Below are 24,339 nucleotides of genomic sequence, written 5' to 3'. Positions count from 1 at the left end.
AAACAGAGGCACACCACTAATAATATTAGGAATTTAGAAATTTCTGAAGACTTTGACGGTTGCAACAACCAAATGATGACACCACGTTTCAGTGTATTAGTTTATTTAATTCTTTATCGCCACTAAGAGCAAGTAAATTATGTTGATACAATTGGTAAACATATACATTCGCTAGAACCTCCCACAATCCCACAGAGCTAAGGGAAACATTAAGGATGTTACAGGATTAATGCTTTCATTCTATAATATGGATATATGGCTTTCATACAAGTTTAAAAAAATTGAAAAGGTAACACACTACTAGCTTACAAAATCAATATACAAACTGGAAAAAATAAAAGAAAAAAAGGAACAGCATGAAGAACATAACCCATGAGAAGATATATAGAACTGGTTTAATAGATATATACAGAATTAGAAATCCATTGAACATGATACTCAGGCTTTAATTTGTTACTTTGACCTTCATTTCTTCTTTTACTTAGCACCCAAACCACAGGTATCAAGAGGATTTCTGTTTTGTTTTGTGTTTTTTTTTTATTTTTATTTTTTCTTTATTTTTTCCTCACTCTTTCTTTGCAGAGAAAAAGCCTTTTTCTTCTTAGGTTTCTATGTTCACACTTAATCAGTTCTTCCACTTTGAAGCTTTGAATAAAGACCTTCCATGTTCTTATTGTGACAGAAGAGAGTATCACTTTGATACTAAGTCCTATTGGCCATTTTGTTGGTGTGTGTTTGCATTTTCCTTGGGCACAGCTATCCTTAAAATATGCTGGAGAAAAGAAGAAACCTGACTCTCCAGCCTATATACTACTCTTTTATTTAAAAAAAGAAAACAGAACACAGGCCAAAAGTTCTCTCACTTCTGCTTTAGCTTTAAAACATGGCAGCACCAGTTGTGAGTCACATTTTGAGTTATGGATGCTCTTTTTTTACTTTTGCTTCAACGTACATGGATCTTTGTATACATGCAATATGTATGAGCATATATTTAAAGATGCTGTGTTTGACTGACATCCTGATGACGTGGTTCCTAGCTGCAAGAGGCAGCAGTAGTAGCCTACATCTGCTGCAAGTCCCTTCAGTGATCAACACAGTCTCTGGACTACCAGAGCCATTTTCTCCAGCTGTAATAACCTAGATGAGCTATATAATTATAATATAGGAAGTGTAATGAATCACCCATTGAGAAAAGTTAGATAGTGTCTGGTTGCCAAGCAGATTAGGCTGAGGGAATTCAAACAGTGTAATTAATTAAATGAAGTTGGCTAAGGGTAAAACAGCCCTGCAGAGGCTATTCATTTTCCTAGCTTTACATCACAGTATTCAATGCTAAAGTTTTTTGTACGGTCTTTAACCTTGAATGACTTTCCAAAATAGGAACTCTTGGAGAGTCTCTGTTTTGTTTCATCAGAAAAATCACACACTGGACTCACGCTTTCAGTTTCATTGTGATTTTAGATATATTACTTACTTTTTAGCAACTTGTGACATCAAGATACTCCACTTTTAAATGAAAAACTGCAGAAATGAGCACAGCCCTACCAATGTGATGACAGAGAATATAGCTGAGTTCTCATGTTTTCCCTGAAATATCTCATTTCTGCTCAGGTCAGAGTGATGGGGCCACAAGGCAGAAGAGTGGCAGAAGGGGAACCTCATTGTTTAGTTTTAGTCCAAAAGTACATGAACATTTCTGTTGCTATGAAAAATACCATCCAGACCTTCTTCAAATTCAATTATTCATGGAGTTTAATAGGGTCGTTCCACACTCTAATTTGCTCAGACAGTACTCACTATACATGAAGCTCTATGCACCATGTTTCTTCCCTTTAATCTAAAGGTATAAGAGAATGCATTGGGAAATTATCCAACTTCTTGCTCTGTTTGTGTAGCTAAGGGGCTCTTCTGTTTGAGAGTAGCCATTCTTTCATCACGCTCTCTACTCTTCATTATATGTGATGCTTTTTCATAGGAAGCGTCACTCAGGTTGAGCTATGACAGAGCAAGCCACCTTCCCAACAGATACAGAGAACTGATTTCCTCGTTCTTATATTACTTTGTTTACTGTCATCTTCTGATGAACACATGTTCACTGTTTCATTTATTTTTAATGTTAGAAGGTCACAGTAAGAGATATCAGATGGTACAGGCTTGCTGGGACTGTTTTACAAGAAGTCAGCAGGTTGTGGAGGATATATCCTTTAGTATTAGGAAGGATCAAAAATGTCTGCAGTTGTTAGATGGGAGGTAGATTGCCTTAGCAAAAATGTTGAAAAACCTACTAATACTATCAAAATTAGGGGTGAGCGGTGGAGGACAGGCAATAGGTGCAATCTGTCCCCATACAGGAGAGAATATAGTCAGAACTTTGAATAAGATGCTCTCCTAGAGAGTTTTAAAAGATTTAATAAGAGATGTCTATCCTCATTCATATACTTCCCCTTAGTATGAGACTTTGGGAGATGTAAAAGATTATTGTGTCATGTCAGAATGGTGTATCTGAACAATATTTAGCTTTGGAAAATCAGGAGGTTTACATTGTTAATGTTGTTGCAGAGCAATTCCAATAGCATCTGAGTACAAAAAATATATTCATGCATAGGAAAAAAGAACAGACTCCTAGACTGAGGGAAAGCCAGGTTGTCCCTGATGGATGCCTTCTTTTGAGAATGGAGTGGGACTCCTCCGTAATTTCAATAACATCCAATAAGCGCCTACTTTTCATTAAGGCAATAATAAAGCAAAGCCAAAAAGCAAATGTGACACCAAGTAATCCTGCCTTCCCTAATCAAAGAAGCAAGAAAAAGAAGTTTGCGTAAAATGCTCCTGATAGTATTTCTTTCTTCTTGACATTGGCCCTGTGAACAATGCTACATTGTCTGTTGATATGTTTTATAATTATTACTCCTGTATATCTGCTTATTTTTCTCCCTTTGACAAAATAGTACCAGTAGTAGTACGATTAGAAGATGAGAACCAGAAATTAGTATTTACTTGAATGTACAGCAAATGTTTTCCCCTCCTTGGGCCTTACCTTAAAACATAACTTATGCTATAGTCTTGCTGCACTTAGTAGTCTGTGAAATATGCCAAGCTGACAAGCAATGATTCTCTTTCAATAGGAGCACTTCTGCCAGGAGACGTGCTGAAGTGCTAAAATGCCCCAATCCTCAAATACTGATTTAAATCAAGATACAGACAGCCTAATTGCTTGGAAGCATGGCTCAGCTTACTTAGAGGAAGTAGTGGGAGCTATACACAAACTACCCTAAATTTAAACTTGCTGAAATCCAGAGACTGGATGCAGAATCTCCCTTTTCTGATGTTCAGCAACTCATCTCTCTCTTTTCTGAGCACTCAGAACTCCCAGAAAAAGGCTGCAATTTAAGTAAAGTATGATATATATATATATATTAACAGTAAGATGCAAATATAGACCCAGATGTATGTGGTTGAGAGGTACAGAGGAAGTCTTCCTATTTCATGCCCTTTGCTCACAGGACTGTTGTACTTCCTTCTGGTCCTAGCGTGATGCTTTGTTTGTATGATTGCTTGATTTCTGTAAACACTCTCCATGGACACCCCACACTACCATTGTAACAATGGGAATTTGACTGACCTCTTTCAAAAACTATCAGGAATGTTTGTTTTGCAATCCAGATGGGCAGTTAATTGTAAGGGACAAAAGACGATGGAGGAAGTACAGGGAATTTGTTTTCTTTTTACTCACAAAAGTAGAAAACAGAAGTCATATCTAAGGTTTGCTAATGGAGAGTCATACTGTAAGTCTCAGCATCAATCCCAGCTCCTGCCAGCTCCCTGTGAAATGTGGACTAGATTAACTCATGTAAGACAATGATGCAACAGTGTTTACGCTCAAAGCTGAACTACTTCAAGTGAACTGATGTAGATTTAGACAGACAAACCTTTGGTGAGTGAAAAAGCTTCTTCCTCCCTTTGTCGTCAATCAGATCTACCAATTCATTAGTTCAAGTCTGAGGCATAAGCAAAGGCAGACCTGATCAGACCATAAAACAAAACAAAACAAAACAAAACAAAAACAAAATGAAAAAAAAAAAAATAGCACCCAGCATCACCCAAATAAAAGCCTTTATGAATTGCAACTTGTCATTTTGGGTTTGGTCATTGCACGTCCACCATATCTGGGACATTAATTGTATCACTGTCTCAGGTATGTCTAATAGTATAGTCAAAATAACAAGGACATCAACAAAGACTGCAAAATGCACCCAAGCAGTCTGAGAAATAATTGTAACTAGTCTATCCTGAGCTATGTGCAGCCTGGCTTCAGAAGGGTTTGGGAATGTCTACAGAAGGACTTGCCTCACTGTGAGTCCAGATCAGCTATAGTCCCCATGTGAGAGAATAAAAGAGGACAAGCTCTGCTTTTTTTTAATTTTTATTTTCTGCTTAGAAAAGGGAAGTGAGAAGATAGACCAGTAAAAGACTCTGCATTTCTATAAGCTAATTCCAAAAGAGCATTGTGATTTACCCAGATGATTTCACCCTGATGCAGTTTCACTGAAATCAATGAATATCTGCTTGAGCAAAAGGGAGACTACAGGAGACTTGCTGTTGACCAGCAGGCAAAGCCTGGGGCCTACACCAATGGTGAAGCTTACTTCTTGCTCTTGAAATGTAAGGTTTACAATTTTCAAATGGTGATTTTTAAAAGAATTTGAGCATTGAAATCCCATAGGTTTCTTCTAATATATCTGGTCTGAATATGTTTTGGATTGTAAAACAATCTTTTACCTGACAATACCCCAACTCATTGGTGAGATCTTTTTTCTCCTTTGTGACTTTTCTCAGGACTCATAATCATTTAAAATATTTAAAATCAAACAAACACGAAAACAACAGGTTTTATATTTTCTTTCTTTTCCTTTTTGAGTTAATTAAAAAAAAAAAAGAAATTAAAAGAAAACATCTATCTTTATGGCTAAGATTTTCCAAGGTGTTCTTACTTATTTAAAAATGGAAGAAAGCAAAAGGTACCATCTTGATATTTTCATTCTGCTTTACTTATAGATGAATAAAACTAAAAATTAATTTCATTCTTATTTGTTTCAATTCTCATAAAATGTCCCTTTTCTGGTCAGAAATATGAGCCATCTTAGACAGTTTCCAAGCTGATTTGTTCTGTTACTTCCCAGTAGACATAATTTCTATTTTCAACCAGCTAGAGTTAAAATCAACAGGAAGATTCCCACTAATACAAAAGAGAGTTGGGTCAGGCAGAATAGCAACAATTGCAATTAAATTTTTATGTAAAAGATATTCTTCATTTTGGAAAAAAAAAAAAAAAATTAAAAGGGAAGGAAGAAATAAAGCATGTTTGTCCTTTTGCAGGTAAAACAGATGACATTATCATTCACCTGCGTCAATATGGTAAAAGAGGAAAAAGAGTTTTGCTATCCTGCCACCTAGATATTTTTGTAGAAAGTATCTTTTCTACAAAATCCTAAAAATTTAGGACCATGATATATCAAATCACTGAAAGATTTTACAGTTTTTACTGCCAGGAACCAAGAAACAAACACTACTGTTTTTTACCCAGACTATGACAGTTAAGAATAAACATTCATCACACACAAAAAAATTCTTTGCCTGCAAATGCTCAACAAAACGCCCCCATGCTCTCCTTAAACAAATAACTTCATACAGTTATACTGATGTGAAAACAACTTAAGAAACAGTGTTTGTTGTTTCAGATATACGGTCCTAATTTTAAATATAACTGCACCCAACCAGACTCCTGCATCCACACAGGGTATCACTGGGTTAGGCAGGGCTCTACACAGGTTCAGATTCTGCTTGCATGGAGTAGTTTCAAGACTGAGACCTACAGCAAGACTTGAGAAAAGAAAGTATTTTAAAAACCTCTACACTGTTCAATATGCAGTAGACAGAATTTTCTCTAAATGAGTTTGGAGTCCTTTATCACAGGCCTCTAGAAATTGTTGTTAGCGTTATACATTAAAAAATACTGAAGTAATAAAAAAGGATATTTTTTGTCTGTTTGCTTGTTTCCTTCTATGGTACCATTAAGCTATAAATAATTTTAGGATAGAATGCCTAGGTATAAATGAAACTGTTAACCGATCGTGTTTGCTGATGTCCCTTTCTCACATTGCCCAAGTCGGCTCCATTAATCCAGCATCTTCTCTTGTTTCTTGCCTTCCTTTTTCTTCTTCTTGGATTCTGTCAAGACAACAATAACCACAAACAGTCAGCATCTAAAAGTCCCCATAATAAACTTCATCCAATATCCCTGAAAGCTCCCTTTTATTTCTCTACACACATAAGAACAGATTTTGTTTCCTGAGCTGAGAAAGGGGAAACTGAATGAAATGAATATAAAATGAACAATTGAGAAGCAAGGGAGGATGGAAATGGGGTGCACGTCTAGTTCAGTCCCTTCCTATCTGAGCACGACTCTGCTTGGCATGCAGAGCACCGTGTCAGGAACTTGTTCCAAAAACAAGAAAACAGCAAGTGGCTCCTGGAGAAACCAGGTCATGGCTCAGCAGAGAGCTGGAATAAAGCTCTGCACACACTACCCACACACATACCCCTCCCTCGCTTCCTTTCTATTTCATTGTTCATCTTTGGCTTCCTCTGAATATGAAGGCAACTCCAGAGCATGGTAAGAGCTCACTTGTTTCTTCAGCTTCTCCATTGCCAGCCCTTCCCTATTTGTTTGGAATAAACACCTGTGCACATTTGAGAGGCAACAGAGGTTTGGCATGATCTGTCGAGCTGATTAGTACCAATAGGAGAGCTTGCTGCTCTGACTAATGTGGGGTGGGTAAGGGAACAATGTGAAGATATAAGTAAAAGTGTATATGTTGTATCTACAGTAACTTCCACCATAATAAAGGGTAATGCTGTGCTATACACGGAGAAGAAATTGACAAAGAGGCATAAAAAATGAATAAAAGTGAAGGGAATTAGATACTTTTGTCCCACATACAATCTTGTAACAGGGCAGTTAACAACTCCGAGAGAATGAATAAATCCTCTGAATATCACTGTGAAATGAAGAAAAACAGAGACTACAAAGAAATGGAAAATGGTTTTCTGTGAAGTAGTTGTCTGGAAATAAAACAGTAAGTTGTAGACTCATGTTTGCTTTAACATGGGTTTCACTGATAGACACTTCCTTCCTTTGAATTCTGCCTTTATTCCTTCCTTCTCAGAGGAAAAAAGAAAAAAAAAAGTTCATCTCAGGTGAAGAGGTAAATTAACATCCATCACCCTGAATGAAAAAGTGAGCTCTTGGTCTTTAAGGAGGTCTTCTTTGTGAATATGGTTAATTTCTCCTTACCCAGTTCATGTAACACAGACAGTCAAACAGCCATCAACTCTGGTAAAACTAATTCATTTTATTAAAGCCAAAGAAGCTCTGTTGATATCCTTCAGATAAGAATAAGGCTAAAATACCTTAGAACAAGAAGTGATTGTTTTCAGTTTGAAAATGTGAAAATTATTTTTATTATTACTATTATTATTTCTCTGCCTGTTTGTGTGAGTGCATGTGTATGCATGCCTGCAGCCTGGAGCCTGGAGCCATTTCTAGAACCTGGTATTATTTTACAAACTATTATTGCAAAATGTCATTTTTCATTAAGTTAATACATAATTTGTGTTCAGCTGAAGCTTTCTGCTTTCTTTTTCCCTTACTATCTTTCTGTGTCTCCTTCTAATCTCTTTTGCTCAAGTCTTTCTTTAAATTTCCCATTATATCACCGATCCTCCTGGATTCTGCACTGCATTTATTGGCCTCTCTTTCTCTCTCCCTTTTCTATGTTTTCTGAGAAGGAAACAACATTTTATCAATACAGTTGTTTATCAAGACAAGCACTAGGATTTGTAAAATTTTTCAAACCTGGCACACACAAAAAAATAAAAAATAAGGCACTCTATAAGCTTCAACTACATTCACCTACATTCACGAAAAGAGATGTACGAATGTGGGCTGACTAATAAGAGTACACTACCAAAGAGAACAATATGTGCAGCTCACTCTTGGGATGATGTCACTTATTACCAGGAGAAGGTTTTATTCAGCAGTCATTACGTGATCAAATCAGATCGCCGTCTCAAAGACTATGCCTTGCACTTGGTTTAAGGTCCCAGCCTGATGTCTGTGTCTATTTCTCAGTGAAAGGGAGAAGCTAAACGTCACTGTCCACCTTGCAATAATCAATCTGCAAATCACACAAACTTCCAAATTCATCTACCTACATAGGGAAGTGTTTTTGCTTGATGCTTTGGGATAACAAAATGTTCCCACCTAGGAGGTCATTCCTCTTACATTGATAGTACTCACACTGCCAGAGCATAATCTTTCAGACAGTTTCCCTGTACTGATGCAAAGCACACTTACTCCATGAAATCACATGTAACCTCAGAGTTGTGGCAACATAAAAAAGAAAACAGCTCAAATATTTTGCAGTCCTTAGGCTCTTTTAAAAACTCTACCCTAGACATCAATATCCATATAATGACCCATCAAAATATTGCTGTTCATACTGTCTTGCACAAGTCTGCTCACAGCTACCCTCTACCTGCTTTGACTGTATTCAGGTTATAGACTACAGTATGTCCATGGCTAACTGCAGAAAGTTGCTTTAAGATGCGTTTTGTTCATGTTTTCTCACTGCTCAGATCTTTGCTAACATTTGTGTCACTTGGTCTTTCACTGTCCTCATGTTTATTCACCTTATAATGCTGCCTCAACTTTTATGTGCTTTAAAGTCCTCTCACAAGCCACACTGTGATCTATGTCACCCTGATCACTTTGCCAGCATTTCTCTTTCCAGGGTAGCCAGCCACTCTATACTGAAAGGGTCACTGTGCCAGCAGTGCCAGCCCTGACAGCACGCTTGAAAGCCCTGAACAGTTCACAGTTCAGTGCTAGTTACCTCAGAGCTCAACAGCACCATACTCCTGCTATAGGCATCTACCAGTTAAGGGGGGGAAAGATCCCCACGATACACCACCACCAATAATCCCATTCAGATTCCTACTCCATATAAGAAAATTACCAAAATTAATTTCACCTTAGCACAGATTGGATGCAAGACCATCTCAGGCATTTCCTTCCAGGTTTTTTAATGTGATCACTGCCCACTGTCAGAATCTGCAGTAACTCCTCAAGCAATGCACACTGAAAATAGACTTTATGCTAGAAAAGCCACTATGCCGCTTTCTACATCTCACTGATACCACAAAGCAGCTTGATTTCAATGATCTTTGGGGTTGTGCCAGAAGGTAGAAAGAAAAGGAACACAGTGAACAAAGTCTACCTTGGGCAAAACACTACCATCTGCAAGAACCCTGGGGTCAACAGCAGCCTCCTTCACCTCACCCACCTAGTTAAAGCAAAATCTGTAAAGACAGAGCTATGACCCTGAGCATTGGTTGTGTATTAGATACAGAAAATGTATGTGCTGCAGACAGGTGCTACCAAGAAAATGCAGTCACTACAATGAGGTGATAGAAATTGATGAAAACCAGGTTCATACCAGACCATACTAAATTTTTAATCTGAATTCTAATTTTAATCTGAATCTATACACTGCATTACCTGCTTCAAAAGTAGGTGGTTTGATATGTTTAGTATTGAGTCAGACAATTACTGGAGGTGTCTTTATGAGAGGAGGGAGAAAGACAGAAAGCAGGATCATCATCTGTGCAGTGAAAGGAAGGAGACAGATAGATGTTCACCTGTAGCTCTGAGTGCACTATGTGATAGTGCCCCAGCCAAACTATCCTTCCACCTCTGGCATGGCTTAGCACACAGCAGTTAGCTATAACTCATCCAGGCTTCCTTCACATCAAGGAAATACTTAGCTTTACTACCCCTATATATCCTTGCAGCAAAACAAAAGGACCAGGAGAGTGAGCTATGCATAGTCCAGAATATTAATGAGAATGGTAAAACCATCCTTAATTTTTGTGTCTGTTTTATAGCATGTGCTTTCTGCTGTCCCTCCCCCTTCTCTCTTATCTCACAGTGAGAGAGCTCTTGTGCAGCTGGAGGCTAGAATCCTGGACCTGGGCAAATGTGAAGAGTAAATTCAGAATATTTTGTTCCTGCAGAGAGCAGCAATCAAGCACTGCACAGACATCTAGCTCCCTCCAGAACTCAGAGCACTTCTAGTGAGACAAAAAACACCCACATAGCATAGTACAAATAGTCCTGCAAGAGCCAGCTGTGTTGATGCACACACACTTGATTTTGTAATCATTCAACAACCTGAACAGCCTTATCTTTAAGAACTATTCATAGGATTAAAAGCTAAATTGTCACGGGCCCAATTCTGCATGAAGACCAAGAAAAATGCAGCAAATTTAAGGTGAGGACTTTACTGAGTAAACAAATTAATCTGATTAGGAATTTGAAATGGCAGCAATTCTCCTTAAATAACTGTCTTTATTCTGAAGCTTCATTCTTACTGCGCCTGCAGTAAAGGAAAGTAATTATATTGAACAGAAGCCACGTACGATGTGAAGCCACTACTAATGAATAAGGTACAAAAAGGAAGTAATTGCATTTTAATGGGAGCTAAGCACAGAAAGTCAGGACTTGCGTGTATTTATTTTCCTTTGTTATGAAGAAGGTAAAAATTCACTCATGGATTGCTGAACTCGTCCTGTGCGTGACATCAAGAAGTGCCCCCAAAGGTTGTAAAAACCCATTCAAAATTTCAAAAGCTGTTAGAGCTAAGCACTTCAGCACCAGCTGTTCTGGACACAGTTTTCTCAGGAATTATCGCTCTGTTGCACTCAGTACAGAGGAAGACAGGTTTCCTAAAGAGCTCTCCCTCTCTTGCTGGGGTAAGTATCTCAGAGCATTTGATTACTGTGGTGGTGGTCATTGAGTACGGGGCAGTTCTCAGCTTTGAGGAAACCAAAGATTTTACCCCTTGGTAAAAATAAATAAATAAATAAATAAATAAAAATTAAAATAAAAAATATTTTTAAAAATCACTGTACAGGGATCACTGTACAGGGCTTCACCCTGCTCTGTAGGAACAGAAGCAGTACTACAAGGCTCTTTGAACAAAACAGAGTTGTACCGGATAGAAGTAAAAACAATACTCCACTAACTAAAACACTACAGAATGCAACTCTACAATGAATCAATGACCTTGATGTGATTTTTACTTTGTTAATGTATTACAACTGATAATATCCCCTACACATAAGCTCTGCATTTAATCACTGCCTTTTCTTGACTATAAGTGTTGCTCTGTTTCTCCAAGTCACTCTTTTCCAAGCAGGGTTTGTTCTGATTCTCACTTTGCTCAACTTACATTCAGGGTGGCCTTGAATTTGTTCCCAGGTGAACACAGCATGGACCCAATTCAAACTGAAAGATGGAGCTGCAGATATATGCCAGGAAGATATTATATGATGTGTTATCTATAGGGGAACAGCTAGATTTATACTGGTTACAAACAATTTATCTTAAAAAGAAATGGACAAAAGAGCCATTTGTTGAAAATGGATTTCTGATTTTCTTCTCATTTTCTTTTATTCTGAATCACATGTATCAAAGCCATTAAATTATTCAGAAGGTCACTACTGCTAAACTTTTCAAGCAATGTCTGTTTTGCACTCGGTGACTGCTGAAGGGGTCTGTCTAACTGGAAGATGGTTTCCAGAAGTGGGTTACTTTGTTCTTCTGTTTGCTTCTTCTTATCATCTGGTATGTTTGCTTTGCTGATTTAGGGAAAGGACATTCTTACTGTTCTTTGTCATGTTCTACAATCAGCACAAGAGAGACTCCATCTCGACTGGCTCTTCAGCTGTCTGTCTCAGTGGTACACAAGATCCATCTTAATACCCACAAGACAGGTGCAGGAATAGACTGATACATTCAGAGTTTACTCTGCATTCACGTGTCTACAGGAGACTGCTGAGAACAAAAAGTAGTAATAAGCTCTTTGGAGTTTGGCATTTCCCTATATCTTCAGAGAAGCAAAATGCTAGATTGCAGCAGTTCATACGTCAAACTGAGACCAGGAAACAGCTGTTCTGCAGAAAATTATTTGATATGCACTGTGAATAGAAACCTCATTTTATGTAGTTGGCTTTTGAAAAGCAGACATGCACATTTCTCAGTTGTGCTCTGTGCATCTGCGCCAGCCTAGTCTAACCTCAGGGCAAGGGGTACAGACTTTGCTTTGGCCAGTTCTTCACGCTGAAGAGTCGCCTACAAAACTTTTGCAGTAAGCCCAGATAGGAGAAAGGATATAGAGAAGGTGATGTGGAAAATAAAGCTTGAAAGGAAAGGAAGTGAAGAACTAGAAAAGGAGAGGATAAAAAGGAAGGAACAGAGCTTTCTCTCTGTTTCACTGCTGGGAACAGTAATGAGTGTAAACATTTGCTGATGGCATATCTTTTATCACAGTAAGTCCCACAGCTTCAGGCATTTCCACGGCTCAAGGGCAGTGACTAATGCCAAGGAGGCTGGCCTGCTCCTCCAAGCCAGGAAAGTGAAACAATGAGCATGTAAGAAAATTGGCACAGAGGGCTATTTAAACTTTCTCCCCAGAAGGTCTGTATTAAATACTAAAAGAAACTCCTGCAGGCACGAGAGGGTTAAACGAGAACATTTATCATATCCAGTTTTTCATCTTATTAGTTAGCACAGAAAAAATAGCATCTGGGATACAAACCAGAAAGTAAGAAACATGGAGGTCCAGGTTTCCCATGAAATTTCCCTGTCTTTTTCAAAATCACCTGTTAAATCTGTGGAACAACTAAAAATTGAAAACTACTTCTCTTTAAAAATATCTTTCTTCCTCTCTACATGCATTTACTGCTCCCTGGAATCCGGGATGCGTGAATCACAATGTCAGTACAACTGGATGAAACACTCAAATTATTTGTCCAAAAAGTCTCATTTTCCAAAGGTACAAAAGCAGTCTTGTGAGAAGCTACAGGGGAAAGCTTTCAAGAAACATAAGGAAGGAAATGGAACCAGAAAAAAACCCTCCATTTGAAGACATCAGAATTTCATTAACTTAGGCCTGCGATGGCAGCTACTAGCAGCTTGAGGCTGGTCCACACTGTAACCATCATTCTATTCTGTTTTTCTTGTATGGCTTACTCGTTCCCATTTAAATTAAAGAGAAAAATCATATTTCCTCATGTTACAGCAACAAGAGGCCAAGCCACAGAAATGTATCTCAGAGACTCACAGAGTCCTCTGTGAGTTTTATTTCATCTTGAAATAACAAGCCTCATCCTCAGACTAAGGGAAACACAACCAAGAATTTAGTACCCAGTCTCACCCCTCTAGACCACCATTTCTTCTCTGGATTTTCACATTTCTCAGCTCCATGAGACATGAATTATTCATAGTAAAACTGCTCCTCTCAATGCAGTGCTCAGTACAGTGGCACCGTTTTTCAACCAGGGCCTCTGGGCACTCATGCAATACAAATAATCAGGATGATAGCAACAACAATAACAGTCGGTCATGCTGTTCCTGCTGGGCATCCACTGCCAGTGTCTGTCCCACAGAGCTGAGATCACTGTATTTCACTGCAGGCTCCTGGTCAGTGCCAGGGAACACTCTTTAATGAGGCTGCTTCATGCCTTCATAAGAAGAGAGAAATGTTCCAATTTACCTTTCTGCTTTTTGTTTAACTATAGCAGCTGTTGCCTAATATGAGAAAATCCCTCATTTTTACATTTAATTAGTTTAAGTAGCTCCTATTATTCTGCCTCCTGTAATACTAATTATTACGCTAGCTGCATGCCTGCATGACTAATGAGTTACATTAAAGACAGGGAGTTCTGCAACCTTCAGAGGGAGACACATGAAGAGAAGGATGCCAAAACAGGAGACATCAGCATATTTCAAATAAAACAAAATCACAGTCCTAACAAATCATTTATTCTCCCCCTACATTTCCTCCAGCTACTCTTCATAAGAAGGCATTTTTCTGCTGCTCAAAGGCAAACTTGAGGGAGCAAGTTGCCTACCCTGTAAAATGAGGTGGGTCACAAGCAGTCAGTCCTTTTTTTCAGTGCTGCACCTAGTCTGTCTGAGCAACAAATAGCTGCATATCCAGTGAGCAATTCATTCAGAAATCATAACTGTGAGCTCCTTGCAACAACCAACAGCCAAGTCATTCTGCCAAAGAGCAGATAATCTGCCCTGGCAATGCTGTTAGACAGATGTCCTCTTTGCAGATAGGAATCAAAGCTGTAGTGCTCAGAAACCACACGTTGCATTCTGCTTCTGGCACCAAAGTTGGTAGAGGAGTATATCTGCTCATTAACAAAAACCTGGCTCTATGTTTTGACAGTGAGCTCCCCTAAGAAGACGCAAGGTAAGTTAATGTCAAACACTGTCACAAATCCACTGAGATAACGAACATCAAAATGAGACCCTAGTTAAAGATGGTAGTTCAGACACCCTAAAGAAAATTGTCGCATTCAGATAGTTACAGACTGGGAAAAAAGGGAGCAATTGCTGCTAGTAAGAACATGCAGCCAGGAGTTAGCAGTTCCTACCTGAGCATGTGCACCTGTTACTGTAATTGTATGACCCTGATAAATCATTTAGCCTTTCTGACTTACAATAATTATTATTGTTTACATCTTACTTCCTCAGCTCTTTGGAATGATAGTAGGGTTACCTGTTCATTTCTTGGAAATTCTTCCTGTAAAGTTTCCTAGATAGAAGAAGTTATGTAGTGCAGATTATTTATTTTGCTATTATCTCTTAAATAAAACTCTTCAAACAGTGGGAAATTAGTAAAAACACTGTAGGAGAACATACAGTTCCAAAGACAGGAAACGTGCTGAGGCATTGCTAGAGCAATATGCTACACCTGATCTTCATTACAGGAAAGACATTGTAGCCATTATAATCTATTGCAAGTCTTGCCTTCCTCTGAACAGTCTTTAAAAACATGGGTGCTGGATGACATGATCTTTAGATGAAACTCCAGTAATTAAAGACAAGAGTGGCATAAACAGTATTAATGTTTGCCAGCTCTAGTAAAATTGTTTTTCTAAGTGTCCAGGTAAACTGCTTATCCTATTTTGTTTTATCTTTATCAAAGGTATAAATAGTTCAAAGTGAGAGAATTATGGAGAGAGAGAAGAAAAATAAGAATGACAGAAAGCCTGAGTGAAAAAAACAAATAAAGCCTACCAGGGAACCTAGCTCAGTAAAAATAAATTCCTCCTCTCTCAGCAGTACAACCAAAATGTTTTCTGAATCCTGACAATATCCCATTCTTTTCCTCTCTGGTTGGCTGGAACGTGAACAATCATCAATCACATTTGGGTGGCCATGAAGTAGGCCAGATGGAATTTGTCGGAACCAATTTCTGCTCTTCAGTGCAAGTTGGCCATCAGAGCAGCTGCTCAACAGAAGTGCCTGTTTCTTTTGCATCCATCAAGACAGTTTAAGGATAACTTGAACATCCCTGGCACTTCAGACACTGATTAGAATATGCAGTTGTATATATTAGAGAAGAGGTGTCTGCTTCTGCCAGGATCCCGTGATAAAAATTATTGTTTCATCCTTTCCAGCCTTTGTGACAGGAGTTCTCATAACTTCATTTCTGTACTAAGAAAACAAACCCTGGTGTCTTGGATGTCACTGTCACAGCACTGACAATCTCTCTGTCAAAACTGATATTCAGGAATGTACACCAGTTCTCATTATTTCAGTACAGCAGCCCAAGACCAAGCTATTGTCATCCAATCCAAGAGCATCTCATAAAATATGAAAAAAAAGAGTCCATTAGGAATCCAGATAAAATTCAAATTCTTAATTCATCATCTGCTCTCTCTCTCTTGAAACCAATATTAGAGGTTCTCTAATAATTCTCTTGCAAGCAGTGATCTCCAAGAATACAATCCATTCTTAGAGTCAGCTGTTCAGAAGAAAAACACTGAGACAGAGCAATTGCTAATAAGGAAAACATACAAAAATTTAAAGGAAAAAATATCCAGGAAGTAAAGTTATTTTCCAAACTTCAAAAGATTCAAAAGGATTTTAAGGCTTTTCCATGAATGCTGGCTAATGATAAATCCATAAGAATTCTTAGATCACCAGTTTATCATAAATTCATTGATTTCTAATGCTAATGAGGTTGTCTTGGCTTAATTTAGCAAAAGTCTTGCTGCAGATCAAGGAAGTTCCTCAAAATAAAACAAAACAAAACAAAACAAAAACAAGACTTGTTTTTGTCAGTGAATCTGACAAACAACCCTTTGATTTTTTCTGTATGTATATTTTTTTTCTGTTAAACATCATTCAAACTCCCCAAAACAGTACTCATCTTCTAAAGTAGTTCAGTGAGAGAAGAGAAAAACAGGATTATGCTATGAGCATAGCTTTGCTACGTTCATGAGCTGAAAAGCAACAACAGAGCAGCATTTATGGATGATATCAATTTATTTATGCTATTCTCAAAGAGCAGTGAAGGTGAGGAAGAACTTCAGCTACACTATGAAAATGTGCCAGGTGAAATCTGAGACATGGTGCTGCACTGGACAAGTCTAGATGGACTTGCATTCATTCTTGGATTCTTAACTAATCATGTTAATTCGTTTAAGAAAAAAAGTATTCAGGAACTATTGTGGAGGTCTCAGATAAAAATATCTGCTCCACATGCAAGTTGTGAGCAGAAGAAAAACATTTTAGATAACGAGTAAAACTGTGAATAAAAAGAAGTGATATAATGCTGTTTTCTTTTTCAGTACAAATCTGTAGAGGACAGGCTTGAAACACTGTGTAATCCAGTCACTTCATCTCAGAAATTGTTTAGTAATAATAAAAGTAATTTGGGCAAGTCCATTAGAAATCATTCTTATTGTGGACAGATTGTAATACAGCAAAATATTTAAATCAAAATTTTAGTTTTAACAGCAGGCAAGTGACAATAAATAACAAAAGATACATTAAGCTGCAATTGATTGGAGAAGATTAATGGAGGCGTTTACTTACCCTAATAATAATACCAAATCAAAAGAAAAAGCAATGCAATGAAGAGGTTACAAATACAACCTAATGAAAGGAAAAAATCAGGCCACAGGAAAGAGGGCTACTCAGGAAAATTATTAAAACAAATCTTTTTTTCTGAATATACTGCTACTTTTCAGTGAAATAATCTTGGTCATCTCACATGCATTTTTGGTACTCCCAGCCTACTGCTGTCATAGATGTTCTCAGTGATGAAGTTCTTGAAGCCTGCACTGATCCAAAATGTAACAGTTAAACAGTAGAGCAGATTCCTTTAATCAACAGGACCCTCACCTACAATTCTGTTGTCAGTGCCCACAGATACTAGAGAACCACTGCCTTTCTACTCCAGGCAACCACAGTGGCAACTGATGGTGGCTGATCAGCATTTCCAGGTTTAGCTGCATATGAATACAGACTTCACACAATGCTACATCACAAGAAAAAGATTGCTGCTTCCAAATAATGTATTATATGCTTTCTTCACTTGTAGTCCTGAGTTGCTGCCGTGAAGCTACAGAAGAAAAGGGAGCCTAATATGTATCTGTAGCCCATTTCAAGTGCTCAAGCAGTAACCTAGATCTTACTTAAGGGTTCCAAAGAATTAAATTCATTCTATTCTAACTATAGATTGCATACTTTTTAGATTATATTTATGGATTTATATTTATAGATTTAGATTATATTTATAGATTGCATATTTTTTTCCTTAACCTAGATACAGATAGGGACTTACCTCCAATCTGCAATTTCCCTCACCTCAGGAAGCAAACAGAAATATTCTTCATTTCAGCAATCAGCTTTTAACTCAGTAATGAAGTTCAGTAGGTCACAACATTGCATACAGTATTCAACTGCTTGACCTAATTTCTTCCCCTAGTACCTCCTACTGCTGTCAACACACTGACCAGTGCAATTCCTAAGCAGTCATACACACTGATCTGCAATATGGACTGCTTATCTTCAGCTCAGGCTCAGGCAGACTGCAAGTGTTTGACTTCCACATTTGCTGCTCCTCCTAATGCCAACAGCAGATGAATGAGCAGGTGGTACACAGGAAGATGCTGTAAGATTTCTAATGCAAGTCAGGAGAGCAGAATTTCTGCCCAAATTTATTATGATCACAAACCTACGCTTGTACCTATTTCAAATCAAACGAAGTCAGATTTTCTGTTTAACTAGCACCACATAATTATCTTGCTGCAGATGGTCACAATCCAACATTCAGGATTAGAGGAACTCCAATGCAGAAATGACACATGCTCTACTAGGACACTGCCTTTAGAGTTGTAATATGAAATGTCCCTGTACCAACATCATCAATGCTCTGCTTTTTTTCCCTCTCTTCCAGCAGCCATCAGTAGAGCCCACCGACCCCACAGAGACAGGACTAAGCAGAAGGCTGGGGGTGGCTCGAGCAGCAGAGCCCTTCTGCCAGCACAAGAAGAAACTTCATCCAATAAACTCCCAAATGCATGGAAATTTGCAAAAAAAAAAAAAAAAAAAAAAAAAAAAAAAAAAAAAAAACCACAGAATAATAAAACTAAATCCTTCCCTTCTAACTAATAAGCAATAAAATTACACAGCTCCAAGCCCTTGTTACATTTATTCCCACTTTTATTCCCTCTCTGTCACTTCCATGTTCAAATGAAGATGTTTATTGCTGCTAACTCAACCAAGTCAGCTGGTTTCCAGAAATCTAGTTGTATGCTTTCTGCTTCACAACTTGCATTATACATACAGGTTTTAGATTCAGCACTTATCTGGTAGCTCCACTGAAGGTGTGCAAGGGTACACAGGCAGAGTGTTCCACAGATCACTGGTGCACCACCACCACAATTGGAAAATTGTTCATCCAAGTCCCACCTGTCACCTCTAATCACATTTATTTCTATAATTATCCAAATATTCAAAGCCTGGAATGTTTTTAATCTAGTTTTCAGCAGCAAATGCCAGAGTAACATAGCTTGTATCATTTACATTTAAAAAAGAAAAAACACATTAGTTTGGCTGCTTAAACAATATCTCACAGCTTTAGCTTCCACTGTAAATCATCCTACACACGTAACACATTATTCCAATGAAAGAATATATTAAAAGGCCTTAATAACTAGAAATAAAATAAGCTTGTCTAAGAGATACTAGGAAACAAAATGAGCATATGCCTTGTTTTGTACTAGGAATTACAGTTAAATAAGACATTAGGTGATCTCATCCCTGCTGTCTTCGAATAAAGAATATATAACCCAAAAGGTGCAGAATACCTACATACGCTCCTTTCAGCATGCAGTGAGTAAAATATCCCTTGAACACTACATGTCCAGGAGGAAAGTAGTCCCTTTTTCAATTCATCATTATTCAATACCAAATGTCAATATGAAAGGTGTGTTTATCTCAACAAGACATGTTCTTGCATGCTATTATTGGAATGTTCTTGTCAACAAGTGAGTTAGGCAACACTTTACTGTGATGGTCTGCTGCATTCCAACAAACTGGTGGCAACACATGTAGTCTAGGGTTAAAACTGGGGTCCTAATCTTCAGTTCACCTCTTTTCTGTTAGTTTTCATTTACTGTATAATGCAGGAATATTGCCTGCCTGACAGCTGGGAGACAGGAGAATGCAGTCTGAGGAAAGGCTATGAGAGTACAATCTCCTGTTCCTACTGAAGCATGTGAGACGTCACAATTCCATCAACCGAAATGAACTAGCGTGCAACTATCAGCAAATTGAATTTACCTTGAGGTTTGGGTTTGGTAAGCTTCCCACAGGGCTTTGAGATTGTGACAGTCTTCTGGCAGTCAGCATTATGAAGAGCTCTCTTTAGGTTCCCAGTTCGAGTTTTCAAGGCAGTATTCAAGTCACATTCTCCCCAGGCCTGGAACTGGTATTTACACTCTGCTGCAATGAGTAAATAAATGGTAATTTTTTAAATAGAAGGATTGAGAGTGAAAACAAAAATGTTATCAGTCCAGTAGAAAAGAGTAACATTATAACCACTTTCATCACCCGCAGCAGGTGCTCCTAGGCAAATGATCATGCAACTGGAGAAAGGAATCCCAGGAGACTTTAAAAAAATCCTCTTGCTTTTGCATGAATATCGTGTCATTGTCAATACAGAATGTAAATAAAATGAAAATATATTGAACTATTAAGATACAGAATAAAGAAAAAAAGAAAGAGAAATGAAAACTCTGTTCAAGTTCTGTATTGTTCCTTCATTTGTGTGATGCCAAAGGTTAAGAGGTAAGGGCTGAATAGTTTCAAGAAGGTTTGTGCAACTATGGTCTTTTCAAGTCTGAATCTGCTGCACTGATTGCTTAGGAAAGGTCACACTCAAGTCAAAGCCATACAAGTTGTTTATTAAAAACAAAACAAAACAAAAAGCTAACTTTGCAAGAGTTGCAAAGATCTGAGCTCTGCACAGACATCTTGTCTGGGGCAGGTCTGAGGTACCTTTCTCAATTGCCATATATAAACTTTATAAAATGATAAAATAATCTGGCCTCCATTTAGTGCACACACACTGGTAGCCACCTATATCACAAGGTCCCATAAAGCCAGTAGTAACCATAGCGGAGGCTCACAGCTGTGAGAGAACAGATGACTCTTACACTGCTGCTTTAAATAGGGTTCTACGGGAAAAGAGGAATTTACCTCTTTACCACAGGAAAAGAGATTTAATTGTGCTGCTGGAATACTAAGTTTACAACACGTAGATTATCTGGATTCTCTGCTGGAGGAGCTTCTTTACTCTAAGGAATCTGCCTTCTATTCCTCAAATTATTTAGTTGTAACAGACTTGGAGGTAGATAGCACCTTATTTGCAGAGCTAAGAAGAAAATATAGTCTTTCTTCATCATACTTAAGTAAAAATAAAAAAAAAATCCCTTGAAAGTGTGATGCTTACCTCCAAATTGCTTCTTCCAGTTGCAGGGAATTTTGCACTTCTGAGTCTTGGTGGTTTGTTTGCATTCTGCTCCAGTGCGAGTGCCCTCGCGTGTCCCCAGGCCGCAGTCTCCATTGGTGGGCACACAGACACTCCACTGCCATTCCCCACAGTCAGACTTCTTAGCCTTTTTCTCTGGTGGAAGACAAGGAAGCAAACACAAGATAAATGGTCAGTACTCACAGCTGATAGAGAAACGTCTCTTCACTAAATAGTCACAGTGCCTGAGAGAGTAAATACGGAAGATGTTCGTAAAACAGCTTCACAACCAAAAAATCTGGCATGCCCTTCAAACTTCTGCAAACATTTCAGCCTCTTAGGCTTTAACTTCAAATCACAATCATTCAAAGTCAGTTCCACTACTTCTAATAGCCAAATCAGACTCTCATCTTCAGAGTGGGGAATCTACACACCCTCAGGGACCGCTGAACAAAACACTCAGCAAAGGACATTCCTTTGCCTTCCGTGGCTGATGGCACGTAAATATTTTCACTTTCATCTGGAGCAAACCACACCATATATATAAGAAATTTATGTGCTGACATTGTGTATTGGGATTTGAGCACCTCCTGAAAAAACAGAAACTTTTCACTTAGCATATACCGTATTACATTTTATGCCGGATTATAACCAAATCTTCAAAGGCAAATAAGAAACTACAGTACATACAGAAGGACATGTAAATACAAGATTTTATGGTTCTTGATCTTCCTAATGTAAGCACTCAGAATTTGATCAGAACACCTTGAAATGCTGATAGCCTAATCAGGTTTTGTTTCTTAGGGACAAAAGCAGGTTCTGTAGGGACAAAAATAGGGACAAATCCAAATGCTGACCAAAATAATAATTAAGACCCCAAATATCACATGTAATTTTAAATAATCTTATATAGAATGATTTGTGCTTTAGCTCTTCCATATTTTATAGTATTTCCTTACAGCCACACTGATTAGAAACACCTTTTTTTTAAATGGAAATACTAATTCTAATAGACTAATAAGTCATATTAACCTGTGTAAGCAGCATGTAAATAATCACAGAATCATAGAATTGCTCAGGTTGGAAAAGACCTTAAAGATCACCAAGTTCAACTGCAACCTAATCATACTACCCTAAAAGATATAAGATCTTAAGAAAAACACTATAACGTGCAATTCTTAAAAAACATCAAAAATGAGTTTCATAGACGTCAATTTTCCACTCCGGGCCACTCCCTACTGCAGTGGGGTCTGGATGTCTGGTTGTCTGTTTTCAGCACAGAGTTCATCTAGTCCTCTACTGGAGGATTTTCACTTTCATGGCACTGGTGTTGCAATTGCATATAACACACCAAATGAGTAACATGATAACTACTCTTTCATTGTTCTTATGTGATTCTCCCTTAGCCTAGTATGAACCTATTATCAGCAGATTTTAAGGAAAGATGTCTTGCAGTACCCATTATGTGATAAAGTGAGGACTTTGTCTCTTGTCTCTGGTGCTCTCAAGCTGCCAGCTTTCATGGAAACAAATTTCTATTTTCCTACTGAGCACAGGAAAAAATGTCACTGCCACAAATACCCATCATGCATGTCAAAAGGTTAATGAATGCCTTGAATTTCAAAAAAAAACCAAAAGCATTTTGTATTGTCCCACACATGCAATCTGCCTCACGGATTAACCCTGTATTACACTAGACCTTACCTGGTTTCTCTTTTTTTCCAGCCTCAGTGGTACTCACTGCTGCCAGAATGAAGACAAGTGCCAGGAGAGCAGCCGTGAGCATTCGACGTTGCTGTTGTTGCTGTAGCATTCTGGGGAAAAGTGAGATAAAGGAAAATACGCTTGGTTAGATTGCAAAAGGTGGGATCCCATCAAAATGGCAGCTACAGCTTTTTTAGGAAGCTCAGCTTCAGGGACAGAAGACCCATGCAAGTCAAACACAATTAGCTCCTTACAAAGAGAATACAAAGATTTTTAACATTTATTTTCCAGTCCCTGTACTAAATCCCTGATCAATGTCAATCATGCTATGGATGAGTTTTATCACAGAATAGCCAGTAATTATTGCTCTCTGTCAGAGAATCAAGACTCGGGATGGGCCTGAAACTTCTCCTATCTTTCCTGACATCTGGCTGTGATTTATTGTGTACAATTTCACATAGAATATGTTTTGTGTTACATTTTATCAACTAATACAAAGTAGGGAAACCAACACTGTCTACCTTGCAAAAGTTCAAGTTCTTATTAGGCTTACTCAACATCTGAAAAGAGCTTTATTCATGAAAACAACATGTATAGGTAAATATGATGCATTATTTTAATTGCCATTGCTATGTTGCTACCTATCATTTCCTTCCCCTACAGTTAGTGTCTCTTTTTAATAGCAGTTAACCTGAAATGCAGAAATGGGCACAGAGGTAGGACTTGAATACACAGACACTATTCATAGCATGCTAATGAACCCAAAAACTGGATTTAGGAAACATATATTCCAATATAAAAACAAATTAATATTGTTTGTTTAGTGGTGAAGCATCAATTATTAGCCAGTCACCAAAAGTCATTTAGAACTGGATGACATAAATAGTTTACATGCATTCTTCCTTTTCACTTTGTTGTAATTTGCATTAGCACATTTTGGTATCATTTTACACAGAACCACAGAATCACAGAATGGAATGGGTTGGAAAGGACCTCAAGGATCATGAATCTCCACAGGTAGGGCCACCAACCTCCCCATTTAATACTAGGCCAGGCTGTCCATTTGGCCTTGAACACCTCTAGGGATGGGGCATCCGCAACCTCTCTGGGCAGCCTGTTCCAGCACCTCACCACTCTCATACTAAAGTACATTACCTAAAAGCATGGCCGTAACAGCTCTATATGTGAAAACATCATTCTTTCCTTTTCCCAAAGACATCTCTCTAGTAGGCAATAGGGTTCCAAGACGGCAGAATTAAGGTAGGTTGAATGGAGCGTTTCTCCACCTTCTTCTTTTCAAACCAAGGCCTGTGCTATGCCACAGTCTAGGAGGAGGCATCAACAGTGCCATTATGATGGCTTTGAAAACTAATCTGATGCCATAGACATTTTAGAGGAAATATGAGTTCCTTCTGCTAAGCATAGCAAATTTATGTAATAATTCTCACCATGAACTAAAGACAAAATGCATCGGAAATTTAATTTGGTACTTCTCAGTATTCCCTGCTGGCAAAAATCTTGTTCAAAAGCAACATAACTGTAATTGACATGAATAACTGGAGTAGAATCCACAGCACAAGGACTTTATTTTTAAGTACAGAGCTTTAATATCACGCTAGAAGCCAAATGAGAAAATGTAATTGTTTTATTTAACTAAAGTTCATATGAAAAC

At 38.1% G+C, this 24,339-nt stretch overlaps 1 protein-coding gene across 4 annotated transcripts in view; it reads right to left on the bottom strand.

The window, feature by feature from the left end:
- Window positions 1-509: 509 nt before the first annotated feature.
- Window positions 510-24,339, bottom strand: part of PTN (pleiotrophin) — a 70,170-nt gene continuing 46,340 nt past the window's right edge. For all 4 annotated transcript variants that reach the window (XM_048963638.1, XM_048963663.1, XM_048963647.1 and 1 more), the window contains exons 2-5: window positions 22,668-22,777; window positions 20,946-21,119; window positions 19,775-19,936; window positions 510-6,228 (exon numbers count right to left, since the gene is read on the bottom strand). In XM_048963638.1, coding sequence (XP_048819595.1) covers window positions 6,176-6,228; window positions 19,775-19,936; window positions 20,946-21,119; window positions 22,668-22,776 — 498 coding nt within the window. In that variant the 5' untranslated portion in view covers window position 22,777 and the 3' untranslated portion in view covers window positions 510-6,175. The remainder of the gene's footprint in view (window positions 6,229-19,774; window positions 19,937-20,945; window positions 21,120-22,667; window positions 22,778-24,339) is intronic.

Source organism: Lagopus muta, chromosome 1 (assembly GCF_023343835.1).
Source record: "Lagopus muta isolate bLagMut1 chromosome 1, bLagMut1 primary, whole genome shotgun sequence".
NCBI classification, from domain to species: Eukaryota; Metazoa; Chordata; class Aves; order Galliformes; family Phasianidae; genus Lagopus; species Lagopus muta.
This window is presented reverse-complemented; position numbering and strand designations above follow the sequence as displayed.